At 48.4% G+C, this 20484-nt stretch overlaps 8 protein-coding genes across 8 annotated transcripts; 4 read left to right on the plus strand and 4 right to left on the minus strand.

Moving 5' to 3' along the window:
• Positions 1 to 148: 148 nt before the first annotated feature.
• BU24DRAFT_385183 (taurine catabolism dioxygenase) lies at positions 149 to 1346 on the plus strand (the record flags this gene model as incomplete). The annotated part of the gene is made up of 3 exons (XM_033524866.1): positions 149 to 365; positions 416 to 966; positions 1014 to 1346. The coding sequence occupies 3 exons, from the start codon at positions 149 to 151 to the stop codon at positions 1335 to 1337; spliced, it is 1092 nt and encodes a 363-aa protein (XP_033386873.1). The 3' UTR covers positions 1338 to 1346.
• Positions 1347 to 2265: 919 nt separating this feature from the next.
• On the plus strand, positions 2266 to 4391 carry BU24DRAFT_385184 (uncharacterized protein; the record flags this gene model as incomplete). The annotated part of the gene is made up of 3 exons (XM_033524867.1): positions 2266 to 2665; positions 2722 to 2856; positions 2904 to 4391. Exons 1-3 carry the CDS (start codon positions 2549 to 2551, stop codon positions 4389 to 4391), a joined length of 1740 nt encoding a protein of 579 aa, XP_033386874.1. The 5' UTR covers positions 2266 to 2548.
• A 533-nt stretch (positions 4392 to 4924) lies between these two features.
• On the minus strand, positions 4925 to 6679 carry BU24DRAFT_475612 (putative MFS transporter; the record flags this gene model as incomplete). Its single annotated transcript, XM_033532907.1, has 6 exons — positions 4925 to 5398; positions 5452 to 5747; positions 5802 to 6031; positions 6084 to 6227; positions 6286 to 6400; positions 6466 to 6679. 6 exons carry the CDS (start codon positions 6677 to 6679, stop codon positions 4925 to 4927), a joined length of 1473 nt encoding a protein of 490 aa, XP_033386875.1.
• Positions 6680 to 9636: 2957 nt separating this feature from the next.
• BU24DRAFT_458299 (FAD-binding domain-containing protein) lies at positions 9637 to 11704 on the plus strand (the record flags this gene model as incomplete). Its single annotated transcript, XM_033531616.1, has 7 exons — positions 9637 to 10010; positions 10065 to 10408; positions 10457 to 10518; positions 10581 to 10671; positions 10719 to 11052; positions 11111 to 11313; positions 11370 to 11704. The coding sequence occupies 7 exons, from the start codon at positions 9637 to 9639 to the stop codon at positions 11702 to 11704; spliced, it is 1743 nt and encodes a 580-aa protein (XP_033386876.1).
• Positions 11705 to 14350: 2646 nt separating this feature from the next.
• Positions 14351 to 16716, plus strand: BU24DRAFT_418062 (FAD/NAD(P)-binding domain-containing protein). The gene is made up of 4 exons (XM_033526883.1): positions 14351 to 14634; positions 14895 to 15168; positions 15269 to 15400; positions 15492 to 16716. The coding sequence occupies exons 1-4, from the start codon at positions 14393 to 14395 to the stop codon at positions 16293 to 16295; spliced, it is 1452 nt and encodes a 483-aa protein (XP_033386877.1). The 5' UTR covers positions 14351 to 14392; the 3' UTR covers positions 16296 to 16716.
• A 528-nt stretch (positions 16717 to 17244) lies between these two features.
• BU24DRAFT_418064 (uncharacterized protein) lies at positions 17245 to 17680 on the minus strand (the record flags this gene model as incomplete). The annotated part of the gene is made up of 1 exon (XM_033526884.1): positions 17245 to 17680. A coding segment is annotated over one exon (325 nt), but the record flags the coding sequence as incomplete, so codon positions are not given.
• Positions 17681 to 17864: 184 nt separating this feature from the next.
• BU24DRAFT_99386 (uncharacterized protein) lies at positions 17865 to 18555 on the minus strand. The gene has a single exon (XM_033534873.1). The coding sequence runs from the start codon at positions 18467 to 18469 to the stop codon at positions 17948 to 17950; it is 522 nt and encodes a 173-aa protein (XP_033386879.1). The 5' UTR covers positions 18470 to 18555; the 3' UTR covers positions 17865 to 17947.
• An 85-nt stretch (positions 18556 to 18640) lies between these two features.
• On the minus strand, positions 18641 to 20247 carry BU24DRAFT_418065 (retinol dehydrogenase 12). Its single transcript, XM_033526885.1, has 2 exons — positions 19852 to 20247; positions 18641 to 19764 (listed from the first exon to the last, which is right to left on the minus strand). Exons 1-2 carry the CDS (start codon positions 19961 to 19963, stop codon positions 18848 to 18850), a joined length of 1029 nt encoding a protein of 342 aa, XP_033386880.1. The 5' UTR covers positions 19964 to 20247; the 3' UTR covers positions 18641 to 18847.
• Positions 20248 to 20484: the final 237 nt, after the last annotated feature.

A 20484-nucleotide genomic window follows, 5' to 3' on the forward strand; every position in this document is an offset into this window, starting at 1 on the left:
TGACACGCGAGCATATTGCGTGATATATGAAGCAACAAAGTGTGAATATAAAGTCCGGGCAAGTCCAGCCAACTTCAAATTCACTTCTGTCTCCCATCATTCTCGCACACTACATACCTTCCACCTGAGTTCTGTGATCCTCCACAATATGGCTCCCAGTTTAGTAGAGACCGAGACTCAAACATCGGAAGTTCCCTTTCGAACCATCAAAGCTCACAAGCCTCTCCAATTGAGTGGCGTCCTCAATCAATTCGAATCCTTCGACGTTACTCCCGTCATTGGGAGGGAGTTTCCCAAAGCAAACGTAGTAGATTGGCTAAATGCACCAAACTCCGATGAATTGATCAGAGACCTCGCTATTACTAGTAAGTCGTGGGAGCATAATGTAATCGTGACCGACACTCATAAGAACCAGTTTCCGAGCGTGGTGTTGTATTTTTCCGAGCACAAGATAATCTCACCAACGACATACAAAAGGACTTGATCAGGCGACTTGGTCAGCTCACGACGAGACCAGAGACATCCGACCTTCACATCCACCCAATCCTCAACTCGGAGCGCGATCTCGGCGGCGAGGATCCACAGATCAGCACTATTAGCTCAGTCCAGAACAAGAAACTCTACAAAGGTTCGCCATATGATAACCGATACAAGAATCAAAGCTCTGCCCAGTGGCATGCCGATATCTCCTTCGAGCCCGTCCCTGCAGACTATACCAGCTTGAGACTTACCGAGCTACCACGAACCGGTGGCGATACTCTATGGGCGTCGGGTTATGAGTTATATGACCGCATCAGTACACCATATCAGAGATTTCTCGATGGTCTCGACGCCACATTTTCGCAGCCTGCATTCAAGGAAGTCGCTGAGCGAGGTGGCTTTCAGCTTTACGACAAGCCGCGTGGGGCACCAGAGAACGTCGGCTCCGACCTCACAGCAGTTCATCCGGTTGTTCGCACGAACCCCGTAAGTCAACCTCCCTTGCCCATTGATCAACGACTAATGCGAGAAAGGTCACTGGCTGGAAATCTGTCTTCCCCGTTGGTGGCCACGTGCGTAGTATCAATGGCCTGGCGAAACAGGAAAGCGAAGACTTGTTGAAATGGTTTCTACGCCTTGTACAAGAAAACCACGATCTTCAGGTTCGTTTCCGGTGGAATAACAAGAATGATCTTGCCATATGGGATAACAGAAGTGTATTTCATTCCGCTACATTCGATTATGATGGCCATGGCGATAGATTTGGTAACCGTGTTGTTGGTTTGGGAGAGCGACCTTTCCATGACCCTGGGAGTAAGTCAAGGCGCGAGGCTTTGGGTCAATTGGATGTTGTTTGATCATCGTTTGGGCAAAGCAATGCTTCTGAATGAACGGTCACATTCATATTCACATCTTGACCGGGTTAGCTGGATGCAGATCAAGAGTCGTTGCTTATCGCGACCAATTATGAAGACCAAATACTGTGTATCGAGGGCATCATCAAATATCCACACAATGACCTAGTGCTATTAAACTGATGGTTTGATTGTCGGATGCTGAGTTAATATGAGTCCACTTGAAGGATCTTTGTGAACCCTTTCGTGCACGACAGTGTAGACTAAAACAACTCATCAGAAGTTCCACTAACGCCTAGCAGTAGCCCGAGAGCAATGATCAAACGCGAGGCCAATTCACTAGGATCGTTAATAGGTACAGTAGGGAAGGATTCGCAATCACGGTTCTCAGTAGATGATTGTGTTGAAAAATAGCACATGGAGGATCCCTTCGGAAATCAAACTAAGAAAGGGAAGCCAGCTTGTTCCAAGCATCGGGTCTATGGTAGAGTTTATTTAGCAGTATTAAAGTATTCAGCATTCAGACTGTGAAGGGAACTCACTGTTTACCCCACAACCTTGCATGTGCGTGTAGGCAGCTCCGCCCCCTCGTCCACAGCCCAGCCGACTGTCATTCCCGGGGGTTCGGCCGCTCGGCGCTGTACCAATTTCTTGGATAGTTGCAGATCCTCGTCATCGTGTTCTGCATTCAACTTACCTACTATTACTATATCACTATTATTAATGATGTTACCCTATCAGTAGATGTATTTCCTTGCAATTTCTTTCTATGGAATTGCAATTCCTTGCAAGTGCCGCCCCAGGCTGTAAATCTCATCAATTGCCCCGTAAGCTTACAATATACCAAAGTACCCAGATGCTGAGCCAAGGCCCAAGGTCTGCCCCAAGATCGCCTCCATAACTCAAGACCGTTCACGCGTGCGCCATGGTCTAACTGGGAAGGCAGTAAACGGCCAAGAATAGTCACCTCACTGTCTATTGTTCTTGCTCCGTGGTGGCCAAGAGTTGTCTATCAGCATCTCCAATCACAACATTGAACGAGGTTGATATCGTCCGTGTAGGCCGTCACACAAGAAGCGGCGCCATGACGCATGCGATCCGACTTCCAGGTCTGAGAAGTATAAGAACACATTCATTTCTTCGTTGAAATCATTGGAAGTCGTCCGTATCAGGCCTGTACAGCTCAGCGACTTGGTCTAGAGAAAATCGCGCAGATGCTTTCACTTCTTACATTCGGTACTGCCCTGGTGGGCTTGACAAGCGCTGCTGCCTACTCAAAGGAGGATTATGCTTCGGGAGCAGTGCACGAGCGCATCATGCGCATGAAGCTTGTAATGTTCCCTGGGTCCCAAAGACAGTTCATCTCCCTCTGATTTCTTTATTTTAGCGACAATGGGACGCCGAAATTGCGTCTGGCCAGATGAATAGTACTCAATATCCTGAACTAGGGTATACGAAATGCGAGAATGGGTTCGCAGCTGCTATACCTGGGGACTTTAACAATACTTTCAGATGTAACAACGTAAGTTGAAAATCTCAACATCATTGCTTCGTGTCTTACATCTACAGATTGATCTCTACCACTTCCTTTCCCATGCCGACCTCGGCAGCGAGGCAGGTCAGGGTTCATCTTCGTGGGGTTGGACCTCAAAAGAAGGCAGAGAATTCGTTGCCATTGGCCAATTTGATGGGACAGCTTTCGCAGAGATAACGAGTGAAGGAAAACTGAGCTATATTGGTCGGCTTCCCCAATACGATCCTGTCGGCTCGAGGTGGAGAGAGATCCGAGTTGTCCGCGACTTTGCAATCATCGGTTCTGAGGCAATTAACTCGGGCGTTCAGATCTTCGATATGAAGAAATTACTTGATCTCGATCCCGACACGCCGACCATCTTTTCTCAGGATGATTTGACAGGCTTTTGGAACGAACTTCCCGTGGGAAGGACGCACAACATAGTTGTCAACGAAGAACTCAACTATGCAATCGCAGTCGGATCTGTTGGTGGCAATGAAACTATCAGAGTCCGGGGCGATCTTCCCTGCCGTGGTGGCCTGATCTATATTAACATAACCGATCCTTCCAATCCATACAGTCCTGGTTGTGCAGCAGGTGACGGCTATGTCCACGATGCTCAGTGCCTAGTATACCGCGGTCCAGACACCCGTTACCGCGGCCGCGACATTTGCTACGGCTACAACGAGGACACATTGACTATCTATGATGTATCAGACAAAGTGGGCAATACCACCAACATCATATCAATTACCAGTTACCCTGGTGCCGAATACGTACATCAAGGTGTCGTGAACGACGAGGAGAATCAGGAATACATATTTTTGGACGACGAGTTTGACGAACGCGATGCAAAGGTTGGACCAATGACCAAGGGATTGCCGACGACTCATATTTTCGATATCCGTGATCTTGAAAACCCCCACTATACGGGCAACTTCGCCGGAAAGAGGCGGTCTATCGACCATAATCAGTACATGATCGATGGCCACTTGTATCAATCCAACTATGGAAACGGCTTGACTGTATATGATGCCAGGTCTGTAACGGAAGATCCCAGTGGAGGGAAAATCTGCGAGGCTGGCTTTTTCGACATTTACCCAGAGGATGATGAGAATGAAGGTGGCGGCACAGTCGCATTCCTTGGTTCGTGGTCGTCTTATGCTTACTTCAAATCCGGCTTCATTTTCGTCCACACCATTGAGCGAGGATCATTCGTGGTCAAGATGACTGATAAGGACTGTCCAAAACCACCGGTGTGCGAAGCTAATGGCTGCTTGACATCTCTTCGTGCCAGCAGTATCGAGGGTCGTTTGGAAGCTGGTTCGGAGTTTTGTCATAGTTTCCTTGCCAGACAACGGGACGGAGCTACCATCCCGAGTTATGCGCGCGAAGCGTGTGGAGGAGAGAAGCAGGATGTCGTAGCAAAGGTTAGCAGCGCTTGCGCTTGCGTACCCACCGTCGCTGTCCCAGAGCTGCCGAGGACGACTAGCCGACCGCCTGTGCCTACTGTGCTGCCACCTAAGCGTTTGATGGCAATATAATTTGTATACAGTATGCTACAGTTGGCCAATGCCACCATTGGTGAGACTAGATAGCTTCTGTAGGTATTACCAGGAGGTTCGGTGTATGTATTTACCTGGACATACTAATGGTGATATCCCTCCAAGTTCTAAATATGTCAATCATGATGTATCCCCGACTATTTTGTGCATTGTTTCAGCTACTCCAGTGGGGAGGCTGTCTGCAGAGATGACTCATTCGCAGGGGGAAAGGATCGGGTTCATCGATGGGAGCATTAAAGAAACTTAACAGCGGGATTTGAGGAGGTACTAGAACAGTCAGACGCATTTTGCACTTAGGTCCTGGGTGCAATTATGAAAGGAAGTAAGAACATTGTATTGAGATTCGGATGCTGGATCTAAGTGCTATGACAGAGACATTGGTCGATCAAGGGTACCCCTACCTACGACAACAATATGGTTACCATACATGATAGACTTTGCCCACATGGCTAACCATTCGCAAAGTAATCGACATCTCCAAAAAATATTTAGGTCGCAAGCAACAAGGTGGCTTAGTAGACGTAGAAGTTGATCGTCTCGCTGTCAAGTGCCCTCAGCTTCTTATTATCCCTTTGCATGATAAATCTCAACACCCACGCGCACGCGATAACGCCGCCTGAGAACCCGACTGATGCCCACATGGCCATAGAATACCGCGGTTTGGAAGAATCCGGCCAGAGGTATGGAGTGTAGACGAAGGATAGGTTTCCAAGTGTGTTTGCGATTGCCAAAACGACGGCCTTTTTCTCATTTGTTTGGCCCAGAACAGCGGCCGCCCAAGCCAAGTTGATGTTGTTGACGCCATATGTTGCGCCAACAAACAGCACCATTGCGAAGTAGCGGGCACCAACATTCAGGGTCAAGGTTCCGACCATGAAACCAACAATAGCAACCAGTTTGGAAAGGGTTATGTGCCAGGTACGTTCGTTGAGCTTCCCAGATGACCAAGATACGAGGACGGAGATGATACCAGCCAAAAGGTATGGCTATAAGTTGTCAATAAGTATACAAGCAATATGAGGTTAGTTAGAGTACTTACTGGGCATGTCAACACCAGTGTTACTGTCCTACCAAAACCCAAAGTTTGAACAGCGGTTGGAAGGAAGTTTTTAAAACCGTTTGCGGAAAGATGGAGATTCTGCATAAGAGCAAAGACCCATGTACGATAATCGACGCAAGCTTCTCGGAGACCTTTCCACACATTTACCTGCTCCTGCTTTCCGGTAGTGTCAAAGACGATTCTATCATGCGCCAGCTGCCTCTGAGCGGGAGTGAGCCATTTAGTTGTGAGTGGCGCGTTCGGGAGAAGGAAGAAAGCAGTAACAGCAACGAGCACTATTATTGTTTAGTAAATCAAATGGCGAGGTTGCAACAAGGTTCTTGTCTTACCTGTAACGAGACCTTGGATGAGGAACAACCATCGCCAACCCTCCCATCCATTTCTACCATCCAGGCCTTCGAAGATGCCAGCAGCAATGAGGCCGGAAAACGCGCTTGCAAGCAGGTTTCCAGTATAGAAGATTGACAACCTAGATGCGGTTTCCTTGCGGGTATAGAACATGCTGATCATATACAGTCCGCCGGGGTAGAATGGGGCCTCGACTACACCCAAAACAAACCTATATGCAGTTAGCATGTAGATCGGATCGAAGCACAATCACTTTTGCTTACCTGGCAGCTAGCATGCCGTGGTAATCCTTCACAATGGCCATAAGTGTGCTGACGATTGCCCACGCCATCATCCATCCAGCCATGTACCAAGCAGGCTTGACACGGGTGAGGATCATATTGGAGGGAACTTGGCCGACGAGGTAGCTGATAGTACACATGAATCGCGTTCGCTATTGTTAAGGGGGGACTAGATATCACTTACCCGACGAAGAAGATGCTCACACAGGTGTTGTATTCGGTGCCTTTCATACCAAGATCCTTATCCAGATGGTTGATTTTTCCATTGACGATTGCGTTTCTGTCCAGGAAATTGAAGACTGTTGTATATCACATGAGCAGATCAGCATTCTGGTCCAAATTGTCGCGACTGCAATCGACTCACAGTACATCAGCCATAGAACTGGAAGCATGTATCGGTCAATCTTCTTCACCAACGCGATCTCCTCTGGGTTCGTCTTAGTTACTGCACCGAATCTATCCATCTCGACAGTGAACTGTGGCTTTTCGGCCGGATCGATGGATTTGACATGATCGATCTGCTCGGTTGAGCTTTTCTGCATGATTTGGTTTGTGGTTGTCGTTGGATTGGTGGCCATGATGATTCTGTTGCCAGCGATGATGGGCAGAGGTAGAACAGAATACTTCCTCACCCTTGATGGTCGTTTTGTGTACAGTAAAGGCATCTCTACTACTTAATATAATTCTTTATCCGAAGCTGTTATTGGCATGCTATACCGCTAGTTCGTATCTTTGCGGGGGAGATTCCCACGAGGATGGTTCATGCGGGGGGTTGGCACCCGGAAGAGTATCCAACATGCTCCCTGGCAAGTCACAGCACGCATAATTGGCGGGATTTGTGCGTGCTAAAGACGATGCTCAAGCCAATGCCCAAGCATCCCGTTCACTCATAATCGAGCAGTGGACGCCAATTCTTGGTCTTACCCCTTGCTCGTTTGTATAATTGGTGGTCAATTAGTCGTCCTATCGTCCGAGTGGGCACGTCGATCCAGCCCAGTGCAGGAGGCGATGATAATCCGACGGAAATGCCATTTTGGGATGTAGTGCCAACGATGCCCGGGAGGGTGGAGTGCGGATTGTGGAGAGAGTGGACACCGGAGATACTGTGGAGTATGGGGAAAAACCACACGTACATGAGAATTCGTATCCTGGGTGATCACTACAAATAACATATTTCAACTTGCTCCGATCCTGCATTCCATGATAATTCCAAAGAACCCAAATCATTTCATCTCCTCATAAAGGTGTTCCGACTCGCGAAGCATGGTGTAGCTGAAATCCGGCGACTTTACCCCGGAAAATCCGGAAAGCTGATCTACATTTCCCACCCGCATATCCCTAATCCACTAGTTATAACATGCTGCCCACACCAACTTGTCACCAAGACCACCACCTTGTAACCACCCAAGAGCCACCACTTCCTTGGTCTGCACGACACGAGCCGTGCCAGTAGTAGTCGGTCAGGAGTAAAGTAGTGAGTGGTACATACAGTAATGATAGGACAGCACTTACTCCGTACATAGGATGCGATAGCTAGCACAGCCGAGGTTTCTTGTTGGATGACTACAGCGAAACACGGGAGGCCTATGGCTTCGCACCGTTGGTACGGGCCGGTCATGCTCCTTATGTATCCGGTAGACGCACGAATCTCCCCAATAATAAGCATTCAATCTTATAAGCATGGCAAGCATGGCAAGCATGGCAAGCATGGCAAGCTTAGCTGATCATTGTTCCTGGCTTGGAACGACAGGGTATTAGTTCGTAATACGTACAGGTCAGTAACACAACATTTGCAGTCCCACCACTACTACTAACATACCATAAAGGTGGTCGCAAGACTATTCAATGGTGAATGTCCTATGAGTGATAAGAAGTAGTCTTGCGCAGCTCAGCAATAGTCGTGCCCCCATCGATTTTTCCTCATCGGGTTCTCGTGCTGATCTTGGAATTTGGCGCACCCATCTTAGCACCAAGCTGATTCATCTATTCACTACCGTGTTTCATCAATCGCTTGAATACCAGACCTGGGCCTGCTACTAATACTGCAACTAATACACGCCGTGCGAAGGCTAAGCAACCGACGTAGACTGGGGAAGAACGCGGTAAACTTCCTGAAATGTACAATAACACTAGAGGTTCGAGTGCCACTGTTGCAAAGATTGTACGAATCACCAATCGATAAGTGACAATTATCCGGCTCCCAATAATCAGGTCATCTCCCCAATCATCGAATGACTCAACTCAGTAGGCTCAGCAAAGGCCTGAGCAGCAAGTCAAGAGACTGTTTCTTCGCAATTCCCTCTTTTGTTCACGCTACCTCTCCAGCAAAGATCGGATTCATAGCTCTAGTAATCGATTGCGCAGTTCGGTCATCAGCGCATTCGCCAAATTACTGTTCTCCGATTATTTGAACAGACAGCTCAGCAGCCACTGCGATTAGAAGGGATTCCACCAGAAGCATCTACTTACCACAATGCGAGCTCATCTCGTGAATGGACGACTTCTTCGCCATCTACTCGGCAAACTTCTCCGACGCCTCTGAAAAGTCGGGCCTATGATATTGACAAGGACTGTTGGGGCCCATTGAAACGTATGCGGTGGGTGTTTAGGCCCTCGAGAAGATCCACAAGCGAGGATAGATGTTGAGAGAGTACTGACCTTGGCCATTGCGTTATCAGATACCGCTGAACTTTGTGAAACTCTTCGCTGTGTACTTCTTTCACTCTCTTCGGAATCCCAGCTGATTATCAGCAGTTGTGGCGACATATTTGACGAACTGGATGCCTTTCTGCTCCTAGTATCACTCTTACGTGCAGCGTAAGATGCGTGTAACCTCCTACCAATATCAACCGTCACAGCAGCTGCGCATGTCATTTTGCAGCTAAGCTGTACCTTGTATGTACCTGTCCTAGTATTGGGCGGTACGTGGTACCGATGACCAGGCAGACATGATGCGGTAGAAATAAGCACTACCTGCACTGACATGCGGTTCAATGCTTATAGTTAGTCGTGTACCCATCAAATGAAGATTACTGTATCTATCCATCTTAGCATGAATGAATGCTATAGTAGCTGTCTTTCGCAGATTAGTTAATCAATATTTGCCCATTCACCAAGACGAGAGGATTGATGATACTAGCGCTACCTCAACCAGCCAAGTACATAACAATTCTGCGCATGCTTTCTTTAACACCCCCCATCGACAAGGCCTCGGACGGTGACTTGAACATATTGGTAGCAGTTTATCACCATAGAATGATACTGATTTCTTCACACGACACCATACTGATACAGATTCGTATGTGCTGATTCGGTGCTTACGGCAGATCGTTACTGTATCAATCGGTGTCCGTCGGTACTTACAACAACTGTTATCGGGCAATCCTAGACCTTGATACCGTGTTCCCGAACCGGTAGTCATCCTCCCGAGATGCTTTAATGATCCTATAATTTTTAGGTTTAATTAGTTGCTTCAACTGAACGAATGCACGTTGAAGCACAAACTAATATCTCAATAGGCAACTATAATTTCCAGATGTTAAAACACATATTCGTTGCGGCCACACTTTGGCTGTCTTTGGCCACTGCTTCTGGTGAAAGAGGATCGCCTCTATCATTATCAGTTGAGGAGACTCGCCCGCCATTATCGAACCAAGCGTCCCTGTCCGAGGAGTTGCAACTTGTAGTATCGTCTTTCATTGCAACTGAACCGGAAGAAAAAGCATTGGCCCACCAGTTTCAAAATCGTATTTCGAATTTATCCGTCACACTGGACGCATTATCGTCTGCATCTAACGTTACTGGATCCCCCCAGAAGGCTGTTGTGGCATGTATCATCTCGAGCTATCTGTTCCCAGGGGCAGCCATCACTCAAGAGCCAGAGTATACTCAGGAAAGGGAGGCACACTGGTACGTATCTTCTCTAATTATCATAGAATAGGATGCTGAGAACTCACATTACAGGTCTCAAACATGTTGGCTTCCGGCAGCCTGTTTCATCCGACCTAAAAACACACTAGAAGTCGCTGCCACTATGAAGGTGATAACCCATCTAGGTGTGAGGTTTGCCGTTCGAGGGGGTGGACACAACGCCAACTCCGGATTTGCGAGCGTTGGTGACAACGGAGTGCTCATTGACATGCAAGATCTTAATCGACTGGAGGTGCAGGGAGGTGCAGACGGAAATCTCATCACTGGGCCTGGCAACAGATGGAGCAGAGTTTATGAATATCTTAGCACTAACTACGGACGTGCAGTCGTTGGCGGGCGCACCGGTGAAGTGGGCGTGCCTGGTTTCCTGCTTGGCGGTAAGAAAACTGGTCGGGGAGTTCGAATCATATTTTGACATTATTTAGGAGGCATGTTCTTTTTCCCAAACATGCACGGCCTAGGAGCGGATAACGTGGTGAACTTCAAGGTCAGTCCTATAACAAAGAATCTGCGACCAAAGCCATAGAACAGCAGACTAATTTATCAAAGTGTGTCCTCGCGAATTCGACCGTGGTCAACGCAAACCAGACAAGCCACACTGAGCTCTTCAAGTCCCTCAAGGGGGGTGCGGCAAACTTTGGTATGTCGCTAGATTTCTATAACCCTAGGTTATCACTGACATGACAGCAATCGTAACCGAGTTCACTCTACGTACTTATCCGATCCGAGATGTCTGGTACGCGATTGACTTCTACGCAAATGCCGACTACAAAGCAGTGCTCAATGCGACGATCCAGACGCAGCTTGCGATGGAGAAGGACCCAAGAATAGGATTCCATGCAAATGTGCAACCTGGTGGGATACTAGTCGGCAAGGTCTATGCAAGCGTCGATGGCCAAGCCGTGAACCCAAGCAGTTTTGCAGCATTCGATGGCATCAAGCCAATGACTGTACTTGTTCCCCCGACAAACGGAACACTTGCCGACATAGCAAGCTCGTTGGGTCCAATCGTTGCTGTGAGGTAAGGTTAAGGTGTTACAATCGAGAACAACCCTATAGGTGTTGACAATCTTTGACAGGAGAGAGCCACATGTTGTCAGCTACGAATTATCTTTGGACTTGTATACCGATGTGTACGAAAGATACAGAAGTATACTGAACAGCTCAAGCGCACCATCTGCGAACCTGTCTTACACAATCCAACCGATGGGCTCCGCTGCTGTTGCGGCCGGGAAGATGCAGGGTGGTAACATTATGGGGATTCCCCAAGTGCCTCAAAGCTGTAGGTCCAGCTCCTGTGTAAGAGATAGGGCAACACGCCTTGCTGACACCATACAGGGCACGCCTCGCTTGTGGAGTGGTCATCTCTTGACGATGATCAGGCCGCACATGATATGCTCCAAACTTACGGAGCCGATGTCAAATCTCTTGCGGAAGCGAGGAACGTATATCTGCCATACCAGTTCATGAACGATGCCTCGTACACTCAAAATCCACTCGAGACCTATACAGCTGAAAATTTGGCTATTATGCAGGACGTTAGCTCGGCATACGACCCTGCGGGAATTTTCCAGAGGTTACAGAATGGCGGGTTTCTTCTAAGGAATGTTAGAAGACGAACCCCGGCGAGGTCCGTACACCACAAACGGTTCTTGCATCATAAGAGGCATTAGGAAGGCTGATGGAACTACCATTATGGGCGAATATCTCTGTCGTAATTGTATTAATATTGTTGTATAATTTTATCTCATTTTTCTTTGCACAAGGATGCTAAAAATAAAGTGTATCCAGAGCTTCCTAATTCCGTAGTAAATCAGAGATTATAATTTCTCAGTGCATGGCAATTTACCGATCTAAATAGGCGATGAATATCATGATTTTGTACGAGGTAGGGAGGACTTGATAAAAATAAATTGCTTGAGAGGAAACATGTCTACAGAGTAATAATGATGCTGAAAAAGCAAAATGGCTGGCGTTTTGGGGGTACATAGTCAACTAGCGAAACACGTCCAGCCAACCGGCCTCGGCTGAACTCTTGGTAGCATAATGATAATGATAACAATAATGACCTGGACTCCAGCCCTATTCAGTCTCTTGCAGACTCGCTTTTGAGACCTAGTTGCGGAGCATTTCATGATAGACCTCAAGGGGAGGCAGCCATTGATCATCCATGATGTCAACGCCCACTTTACTCCGCAGATGGAGGCGCGTGCCTCTCGGCGAGCACTCTTTAGGCCCTCGCACTGTGCTTGTAACTCCTCGTAAGGCTGGAGAGATGCATGCGAAGAAGTATGTATTTACATACAACAATTAATGCAGGTAGTACTGCCACGAGGAGTGGGGGTTTTGTTTGACGCTTCGAAGAACGGAGCACCATAATCCACCGGCTTATAAAGGGTATGCGCCACCCCTTTCCACAATAATGATGTCAATTTGTATTTGGATCGCTCGGGATGCGACCGCAAAGCATACCATCTGCTCCAGTCTCAATAATGCCAATTTCATTTCGGTCAGGTTCCATGACACGCGCAGTGAGAACAAGACCTGGCCGCGCATGGTGTTGTTCCTTCTTGCAATAATAATGAATGTTTTGGTAGGGGACGACCAAAGGCATGGGGGGTGGGAGGCGTAGCTTGGGCCCTTGGGGGTGCTCAGGTAGGCCTCTGCGCTGGCAAGCGTGGTCGTGTTGGCCAACTTACTTGTCTTTTGCTACCACGAAAGAGCATGACGTTGTCGTCTCGTCGCTGACGATTGACGGAAGAGAAGTGAAGCAGTCGACTACTGAACAGTAATGATATCCTGGCTGGGGATCATACAGTTTTAATTAGGATGTTGAGATCCTGTACGAGAGGTGTAGTCTGCGTGCAGTGTGCACCGTGTATGGAGTCCTCCGTAGAGCGTGAGAAGATGAGTGCTCCAGCTCCAGTAGATGGATACCTAATCAACCACTCTTCCGGGGGATGCGTCTCTTTTGAAGAACCAGGCACCACCCGAGTTGCTGGATAGAGTGGCTCCTCAAACGTGGCGTTGGAGTTTGGGTGGGTCGTCGGGTCTGGGACTCTGGGGCAGTGTTCAACTTGGAACTCCTGGAATGCTGGAACACGTTCAGGCCCATTTGTGACCAGAAAATAGCCATTGTATTTTACGTTTGCGTACCTCTATGTACGGAGTATCTACGGCTCCGCGCGCAATGGTACATTCGATCGCTGATCATCAATGACAACAATTCAGAGTTGTATGATGACATACTCACATGGTACCTGTAGAGAAGTCTACAGACTTGAACCGTCCATATTCGTGCCTCCGTATGATACGGATTGCATGCAGTTGACAGATACCGAGTAATTACAGAGTACACCGTATGTATGTACATAGATACATGCTCAGATAGTACATTCCATGCAGAGTACGGAGTAGAGAGTAAATTGCCGCGTATGATCATGCAAGGCGATGCAAGGCATGCGTCCTAATGCACCATGACATCCATGCCAGCATACAGTACTCGATACAGAATTGTACTTGTAGACAATCGTTCACCGCAATTTCTGTCGGCAATTCTCGCCAAACAAAAATAAAAGCGAGGATCTATCGATAGCGTCCTGCAGCCTCCAGACTCTTGGTAGCGACGATGATGGTACTTGTAGCTGTAGTGGTCGGCTTCAAGTGCTGCAGTGGTTTGCACACGACGGTAATTTTTTTTTCATGCTCTCTGTAACCCTGCCCCGGCAACAATACTCTGCAATACGGAGTACTGTGTGAATATTGATGCATACTCCGAGTCGTACATCATACTGTCCATGTTCATCCGGTCTCCCAGGAAATGCACAGACAGACACTTTCTTTTTCGCCCTCAGACTCCTGGCAATCAACGTCATGGTCCGCAAGTTTGGTGGGTTGGGAGGGAGTCGGGACGCACTGCACGGTCGTATTCATCTACGCCCGCCTTTCCCTGTCGGTACTTTTTCCCGTGTCCTCTATGACCTGATTGAGGCTGTACCCGACTGTACAAAATGTACCTAATCCTGATTACTTGGTACTCGCGCTCGGATGGCGTTGAGGCGGCAACCTTGAGCTGTCCCGCTAGACCCTCAAAAGGGACGACAAACGACTCACTGCCAACGCACCGTGCAGCTGTCGGCCAATTCTTCTATAATAGTAATGAAATGGACAATAACGATACTAGCATTAATGGGTTATAGAGAACGAGGCAGGCAGGTCTACTGTCCAACAACTTGGACCATGCAGGGCAGCAACGCCGGATGATAAAGGAAACTGGTACCTCGCATGAAGATGCAGACTCCAATTGATCTCTTCCTCCCGAAATATATGTGTAAAAATTCATCTCTTTAATCTTTACGGCCATGACGTACCTTTTCGCGTGGTGGTGTCTCATCCAATTCTCATCTCTCTGGCAGATGGGAGAAGCATGGCCACTTACTCTACGACACGAGAAAAAACATGAGAAACCTCCAGTGTGCATAATAGGCGCAGGGCCGGCAGGGTTGACGGCAGCCAGCAAGTTGGAAGCAAAAGGTGTGAAGGCCATCATATTCGACAAACAACCAGATATCGGTGGGAAGTGCCAATCTTGGTACGATGACCAGTAAGTTTAATTGTCTGCTCTCTTCTCCCTTTCCCACTGCCCTCTGTCTCCTCCTACGAAAAGACTGCAGTTACAACGGCGACGCGGCGATTGCGATTGCGATTGCGATTGCGATTGCGATTGCAATTGCGATGAGAGTTCAGTTACGGTTACAGTTACACGACAGACTGTTTGGGCGTGGCAAGGCGATTTGTTTCTCTTCTTCGAGGTGCATCCATTTAGACGCGGCTGACCACCCAATGTTCGTTTCTTCTCAACAGAGGCATCTTCCATCCCCTCGGCGCGGCTTTCTTTTCAAACGGAACCTACCCCGAGACTGTCAAGGTCATCAATGCGTCCGGCGTATCGGTGGAGCCCTTTGCCCTCGCGGGTGCAAGGCAACAATTCCAATTCAACTACACAACAGAGTCGGGTGACATCAAACCGGCGCCGGGTATCACTGTGCCAATGATTGCGCGTCTGGGAGAAGAGATCCCCAGATACATCCAGACATGGCAGCGAAGGTTTGCGCCGTTCAGCGCGCCAAGTTTCAAGGTGAGCAACTTACTGTCGTCGATTGCGCGCGAACTTGCCCGATGATTAATTATGTTCATGAATCGTGGGGCCCAGCTGCTAACGCGTATACGCTCCACAGAACGGCGTCCCGGATGAATTCAGCGTCACGGGTACCGAATGGTTCGTCGCAAACAACTTCACCACCTTGCAACAGTTGCTTGTGAACCCGCTTGCGCTCTACGGTTACGGCGATATTAATATTGTGCCTGCTGTAAGTATTATTTGCAATCACCAACTCTCGTTCCGAACGGAACGGAACGAACCCCTGTCGATAGTCGAGGCCGTGTTAACAAAACAAACAGCTCTACGTCCTGCAGTACATCACACCCGATCTATTGACCGCTTTCTTGGGCAGATCGAGCGTCTACTACGCGGACTTCCATAAGATCTGGGTAGAATGGGCGAAGGGTGCGCTCTGCAAGACCGAGATCCGCACGTCGCATGAAATTCGCTGCATTGATCGTTCTGGAGAGAATCCGGTGCTCAAGTACACGAAACCGCACGGCAAATTTTACGAATGGGGCCACCAGGAGTGCTCCTCTCTCATCTTCGCCCTCCCACCAACAATCGAAAACCTAGAGCGCGCAGGACTGGATATTACCGAAAAAGAAAATGAAATCTTCTCTGCCGTTGTAACCCACAACTACTTTTCGTCCGCGGTGGAGATTGACATGCCATTTGGCGTTTCTTATATCGCCGCATCTGCCAACTCCACCATTCCCCCGCCTAACGACGGGCAACCTGTCGCCGTTCTCCGCCTCAGTGCCGAGTCTAATGTATCCGTCGCCTGGTCCTGGGGCCCTGATGGCGAGTTTCCAGAATCGATGGGCTATGACCTCGTCTTAGACACTTTCGGCAAGCTGAACAAGGATCCCCGCAACGAGACCGCCCAGCCCCAACCATTCTGTCCTGACAACGTGAAGGCATTCAGAAAGTGGGATTACTTCCCGCACTTTGGTAGCCAGGCGCTGAAGGACGACATCTACGCAAGAATGACGAAGCTGCAGGGTTGCAAGAAAACCTTCTGGGCCAGTGGCCTGGGCGGCATGGAGACGGTTGAATGGGCCATTCGTGCGGGACAGGACGTTGTTGACACTCACTTCTGACGATTGAAACGAACGAACGACTTTTAATGACACGAAAAACCCCTCGAAACATGTATATAAGGGGCATGACTAGAGGGTTAAAATTTCCCTCCTACAGCGACGAAGGAGGACTAGATATGGGACGGCTGATTGCTTTGATGCGCTTGTTTTCACTTTGATTTTATGTTCGACTCCTTCCAGATTCTGCGCGCGACTCACGATTCTCCGTTGTCGGCTTAGACGGTATGATTCCCCAGCTTGCGCGCCATAGAACGCCTTCATTGTGCGTTTGTTCATGATCAACGATAAAAACGTCCAGTAATGATGTGTAACGTTACGGGGTTGATGTGGTTTACGATAATAGTAATTCTCAGTTATGTATCATCCGCAATTGATCTTGTGTAGATAGAAAATATGTATCAGGCCGTCGCTTTACGAAGAAGATTTCTCTAAAAGAGACAAAAATAAGAGCTTTGAATGCTTATTATCGTCTTGTGACCCGCGAGACATGGTTCTGTGTGAAGTTCCTGTGAGACACATGGCAGATACCCAGTATCTGGGGTAGCAAGCTTCTTATTGTATCCCTGTTCGAGAAATGTCAAGACATGCTACAACTAATTTTTAAGCGTGGCCTTCCGTTGCCCATATCATTATCAGTATCAAGGCAAGCTAGACCACAAGATTGGAGTTATTCTCTCTGTGCCTGCTCCGCTATCCCAGATTATTTTACCTTTTGACTTCCCAACCACTGCAAAGTGTTTACCTGCGAAGTGTAGTCAATAGTTGTCTAAGTCTGGGCTCAAATATATGACTTCTTTCTCAATGGTGGCAGTGAAAAATCTACGTATTGGCAGAATGTCTCAGGATTCACATTGCATCAGAGATCATCGCTCAATCATAAAGGCACTAGAAGTTCCGAAATACCGTGAAGAATTGACTTCCACTAACAAACATCTTGTTTCCGTGTCTCTCGTGGTAAAGCTTTTATGAATTTCCTTCCAAGTCTGATGCATGTGCATACGGGACGTCAGACCTATACGATATGCCTCTGACTGTCAATCACCCGCGACTGCTTGATCCACTAACCGGCCACGACATCGCCCATGGTAGCTGGCACAATCTTCCAGTGGATTGAAGCCATTTCGCGCTCCATGAAGATCACACTGTCAGTGAAGAACACACACGCCTCTCCGACCTTGAGATGTCCTAGTTCAGCTTTGTGCTGAACAAGAAAGTACCCAATACCAATACCGTTAGGAGTACCAAGGAGAGCCTTGCCCACCTCCTCTGAGGTTAGGAAACACTCCCCAGGATAATCTTCAAGGTAGTCCTTCCCGTTCCTCGTTTTAAGGGCTCGAGCAAGCGCGGCGTTGGTAGCCTTGTTATCCACTGCCCAGGTAATCATGTGACGAACGGGGGCGTTGGTAGTCGTCATCTTCCACATGCCCCAGCAAATGTCGGAGAAGCGCTTAAGGTCTGGGAGTTCCTCTACTGGAGGCCTACGCATGTTTCCGACAGTACCTGGGCTGTACTGCTTCGCAATGATGAGTGCTGTTGGGAATATTAGGATCTGGCCATCATGGAAGTTGAAGTGAACTTACCTCCATCTTTTGCGTTTGTGGGTACCACGAACTCGGCACCAGTTGCCTGTATACTATTAGCGCGAGCAGGAGTTAAAGTAGCGATATCATTCTTACCCGATAAGTATGGCCATTGACCACATAAGTCTGGTCATTGAGGTTCGGCGCACCCGGTCGACGATCGCCATGTGTGGCCCTCAGAAATGACCAATCGTCCCGGCGCCTAGAGATACCCATATCCTTCAATGCGTCTGAAAGACCATAGTAGTACTCGCCGAGGTCTGTCTGGTCATCGTTGAAAGGTTGGTAAAACCACTTGTCGAACTCGCCGGGAAAGTTGGTGAATTGACTAGCAGCAGATCCCTGTGGTGGCTCAAGCATTCTTCCAGCAGTCCTATCATCACTATTCATCATCGTGAGAAGCTTTTCGCCCTTGCACAAGTATTTCGCCCATTCCTCGTCGCTTGAGGGAGGGGGTAGAAACCCACGAGCTTGTAGACGGCGATGACCATCACCGGTAAGGGAGACGTTGTGAACATTGGCCGGGAGAGCGAGAGTGACTACGGAGGTCCAGATTCCGGAGGCAACAATGAAATTCGGATTGAATAACCTCATGGTTGTTGTAAGACTGCTTGCGTTGTCTTTGTCTGGAAGCAGAGGTAAAATATAGTGGGGCGAAAGGTTCTCATATAGAGAGCACCGTGTGCTTTTGCGTGCACAGTCACCAACTTTCACTTTCGATCCCGCAGCTCGGGCCAATTGGAATCACTGTGAAATCATTCTTAGCGGATGGTTGCTTTCACTGTCCTACCTATTACCAGTACAACTGAGATGAACGCGTCTTTGGAAGAGGGTCGCACATTTGATTTTCTTTCAACAACTTGATAGAGTATGACCTGAACAATGCGCCGACCACTCGAGCCAATAAGGAAAGAAAGGCAAACTCATTGTGCCATCCACGTTGTTTATGTACATTGCCATCGACTTGAGTATCTATGCATAACCCCTACTGGATAGAATATCCGTTGTCAGTTTCCACAATCTGTCGGCCTTGCTCTCATCGACTGCGTGCGCTGGTGCAGGCTTCTTTTCGCAATCCGACAGGTAGATACCACCATCGGGCTTCAGCTCAGGATCAAGAGCTGCAACGAGAATAGTTGCAGCTCCCTGGTCGATGCTTTTGAAGCCTCCAAACTTCTCAATTGTGGCCAATTGCTCAGGCCCGAGTTGATCCCAGAGCGGATTGGTACCAGCACTTCTTACTATACCAGGATGGACAGCGAAGGAGTAAATTTTATCGGAAACAAGGTGGCTATTGAGTGATAGAGCCATGAGGGTCTTAGCAGTATTGCATTGGGCGTATGCAATGTTGTGGTCGTATTTATCGGTTTCTTGGACTCCAAGAGCTTTGAATATTGTGAAATCGGGCTTCTCATCGTCCGGAAGTGCTTTATTGCAGTCGAGATTAATGTCGGAAAAGCGTATCCCACTGGCCATTTGCGCACCACTGGTCATCATAACCACTCTGGTAGAGCCAGGTGGACTTGATTTCGAGGCGGCGCGAAGTTTCGGGATCAAACCCTGCACGAGTAGGAAGTGCGATACGTAACCGGAAAAATGCTGTTCAAGGCCATCTTCTGTGATAACACGTTCACCAAACTGAGATCCCCCAGCGTTGCCAACGATGATATCGATTGCAGGGATGGAAAGATCGCTGGAGGCCTCCTTCACCGCTTGTTGGGTCGACGATAGCGAATAAAGATCGAATCGCAATGTCCGGAACGTTGTCCCAGGGTAATCGGTCGTGAGGGCCTTGGTGACTTCGGCAAGACGTTGTTCACTGCGTCCTGTGATGATGATAGTTGATGCGCCACCTGCCGCGAAGGCACGAGTGATTGCGTCGCCGATGCCTAGGACTACAGTCAGAACTTGGAAGATCGAAAGAGACAGTGTGGCCTCTGTCCAAAACAAAAAGGGTTGATGTGATAATTACTTACCCCCGATCGAGACTCCAGTGACGAGGATAGTCTTTCCCTTGGCCTGGGTGGAAAACCGTCTAGCAACTTCCAATGCTCCAGACCCTCCGTTAAAGTTGTTGGTTGTGGCCATTCTGACAAGCAATTATAGACTGGGACAGTGTGTTGAAATTGGTAGAAGGTTATTTTTCTGGGACTCTGCCTCTACATAAGGTCCTTTAAATATTAGGTTCGTAGCTACCCGTGGTCGGGCGTAAACTGCCTTTTCTGACTTTCACTGCATCGATGAGCACCATACAGGGGACAACCAAGTGGGTATCCCGTCGCTGATAAGTACAGTACTTGTTCTTGCACCTGGTATGGGTCAATTTGATGGACCACAATCAAATAAATGGGACGCCTTTGAAACTGCACACTGAGTTGAGCTTGGTATGATTGGCCCAATATTATCCCTAGTCCTTGTGGAACGGGGCGGAATATACACTATCTTCAGTTTTAGCGACGGACAAAACCCAACGGATCGCGGGTGGCGTTGGGATTCTGACATTGCCCCTCGTACGTGCCCCATATTCTGACATCCAGGCTCCAAACCCTAGTCTACGATCTGACATGGCAAAGGCTTAATGCCACTACGATAACATATTCTATCGCCAC

This window comes from Aaosphaeria arxii, assembly GCF_010015735.1.
Source record: "Aaosphaeria arxii CBS 175.79 unplaced genomic scaffold BU24scaffold_2, whole genome shotgun sequence".
NCBI lineage: Eukaryota > Fungi > Ascomycota > Dothideomycetes > Pleosporales > Aaosphaeria > Aaosphaeria arxii.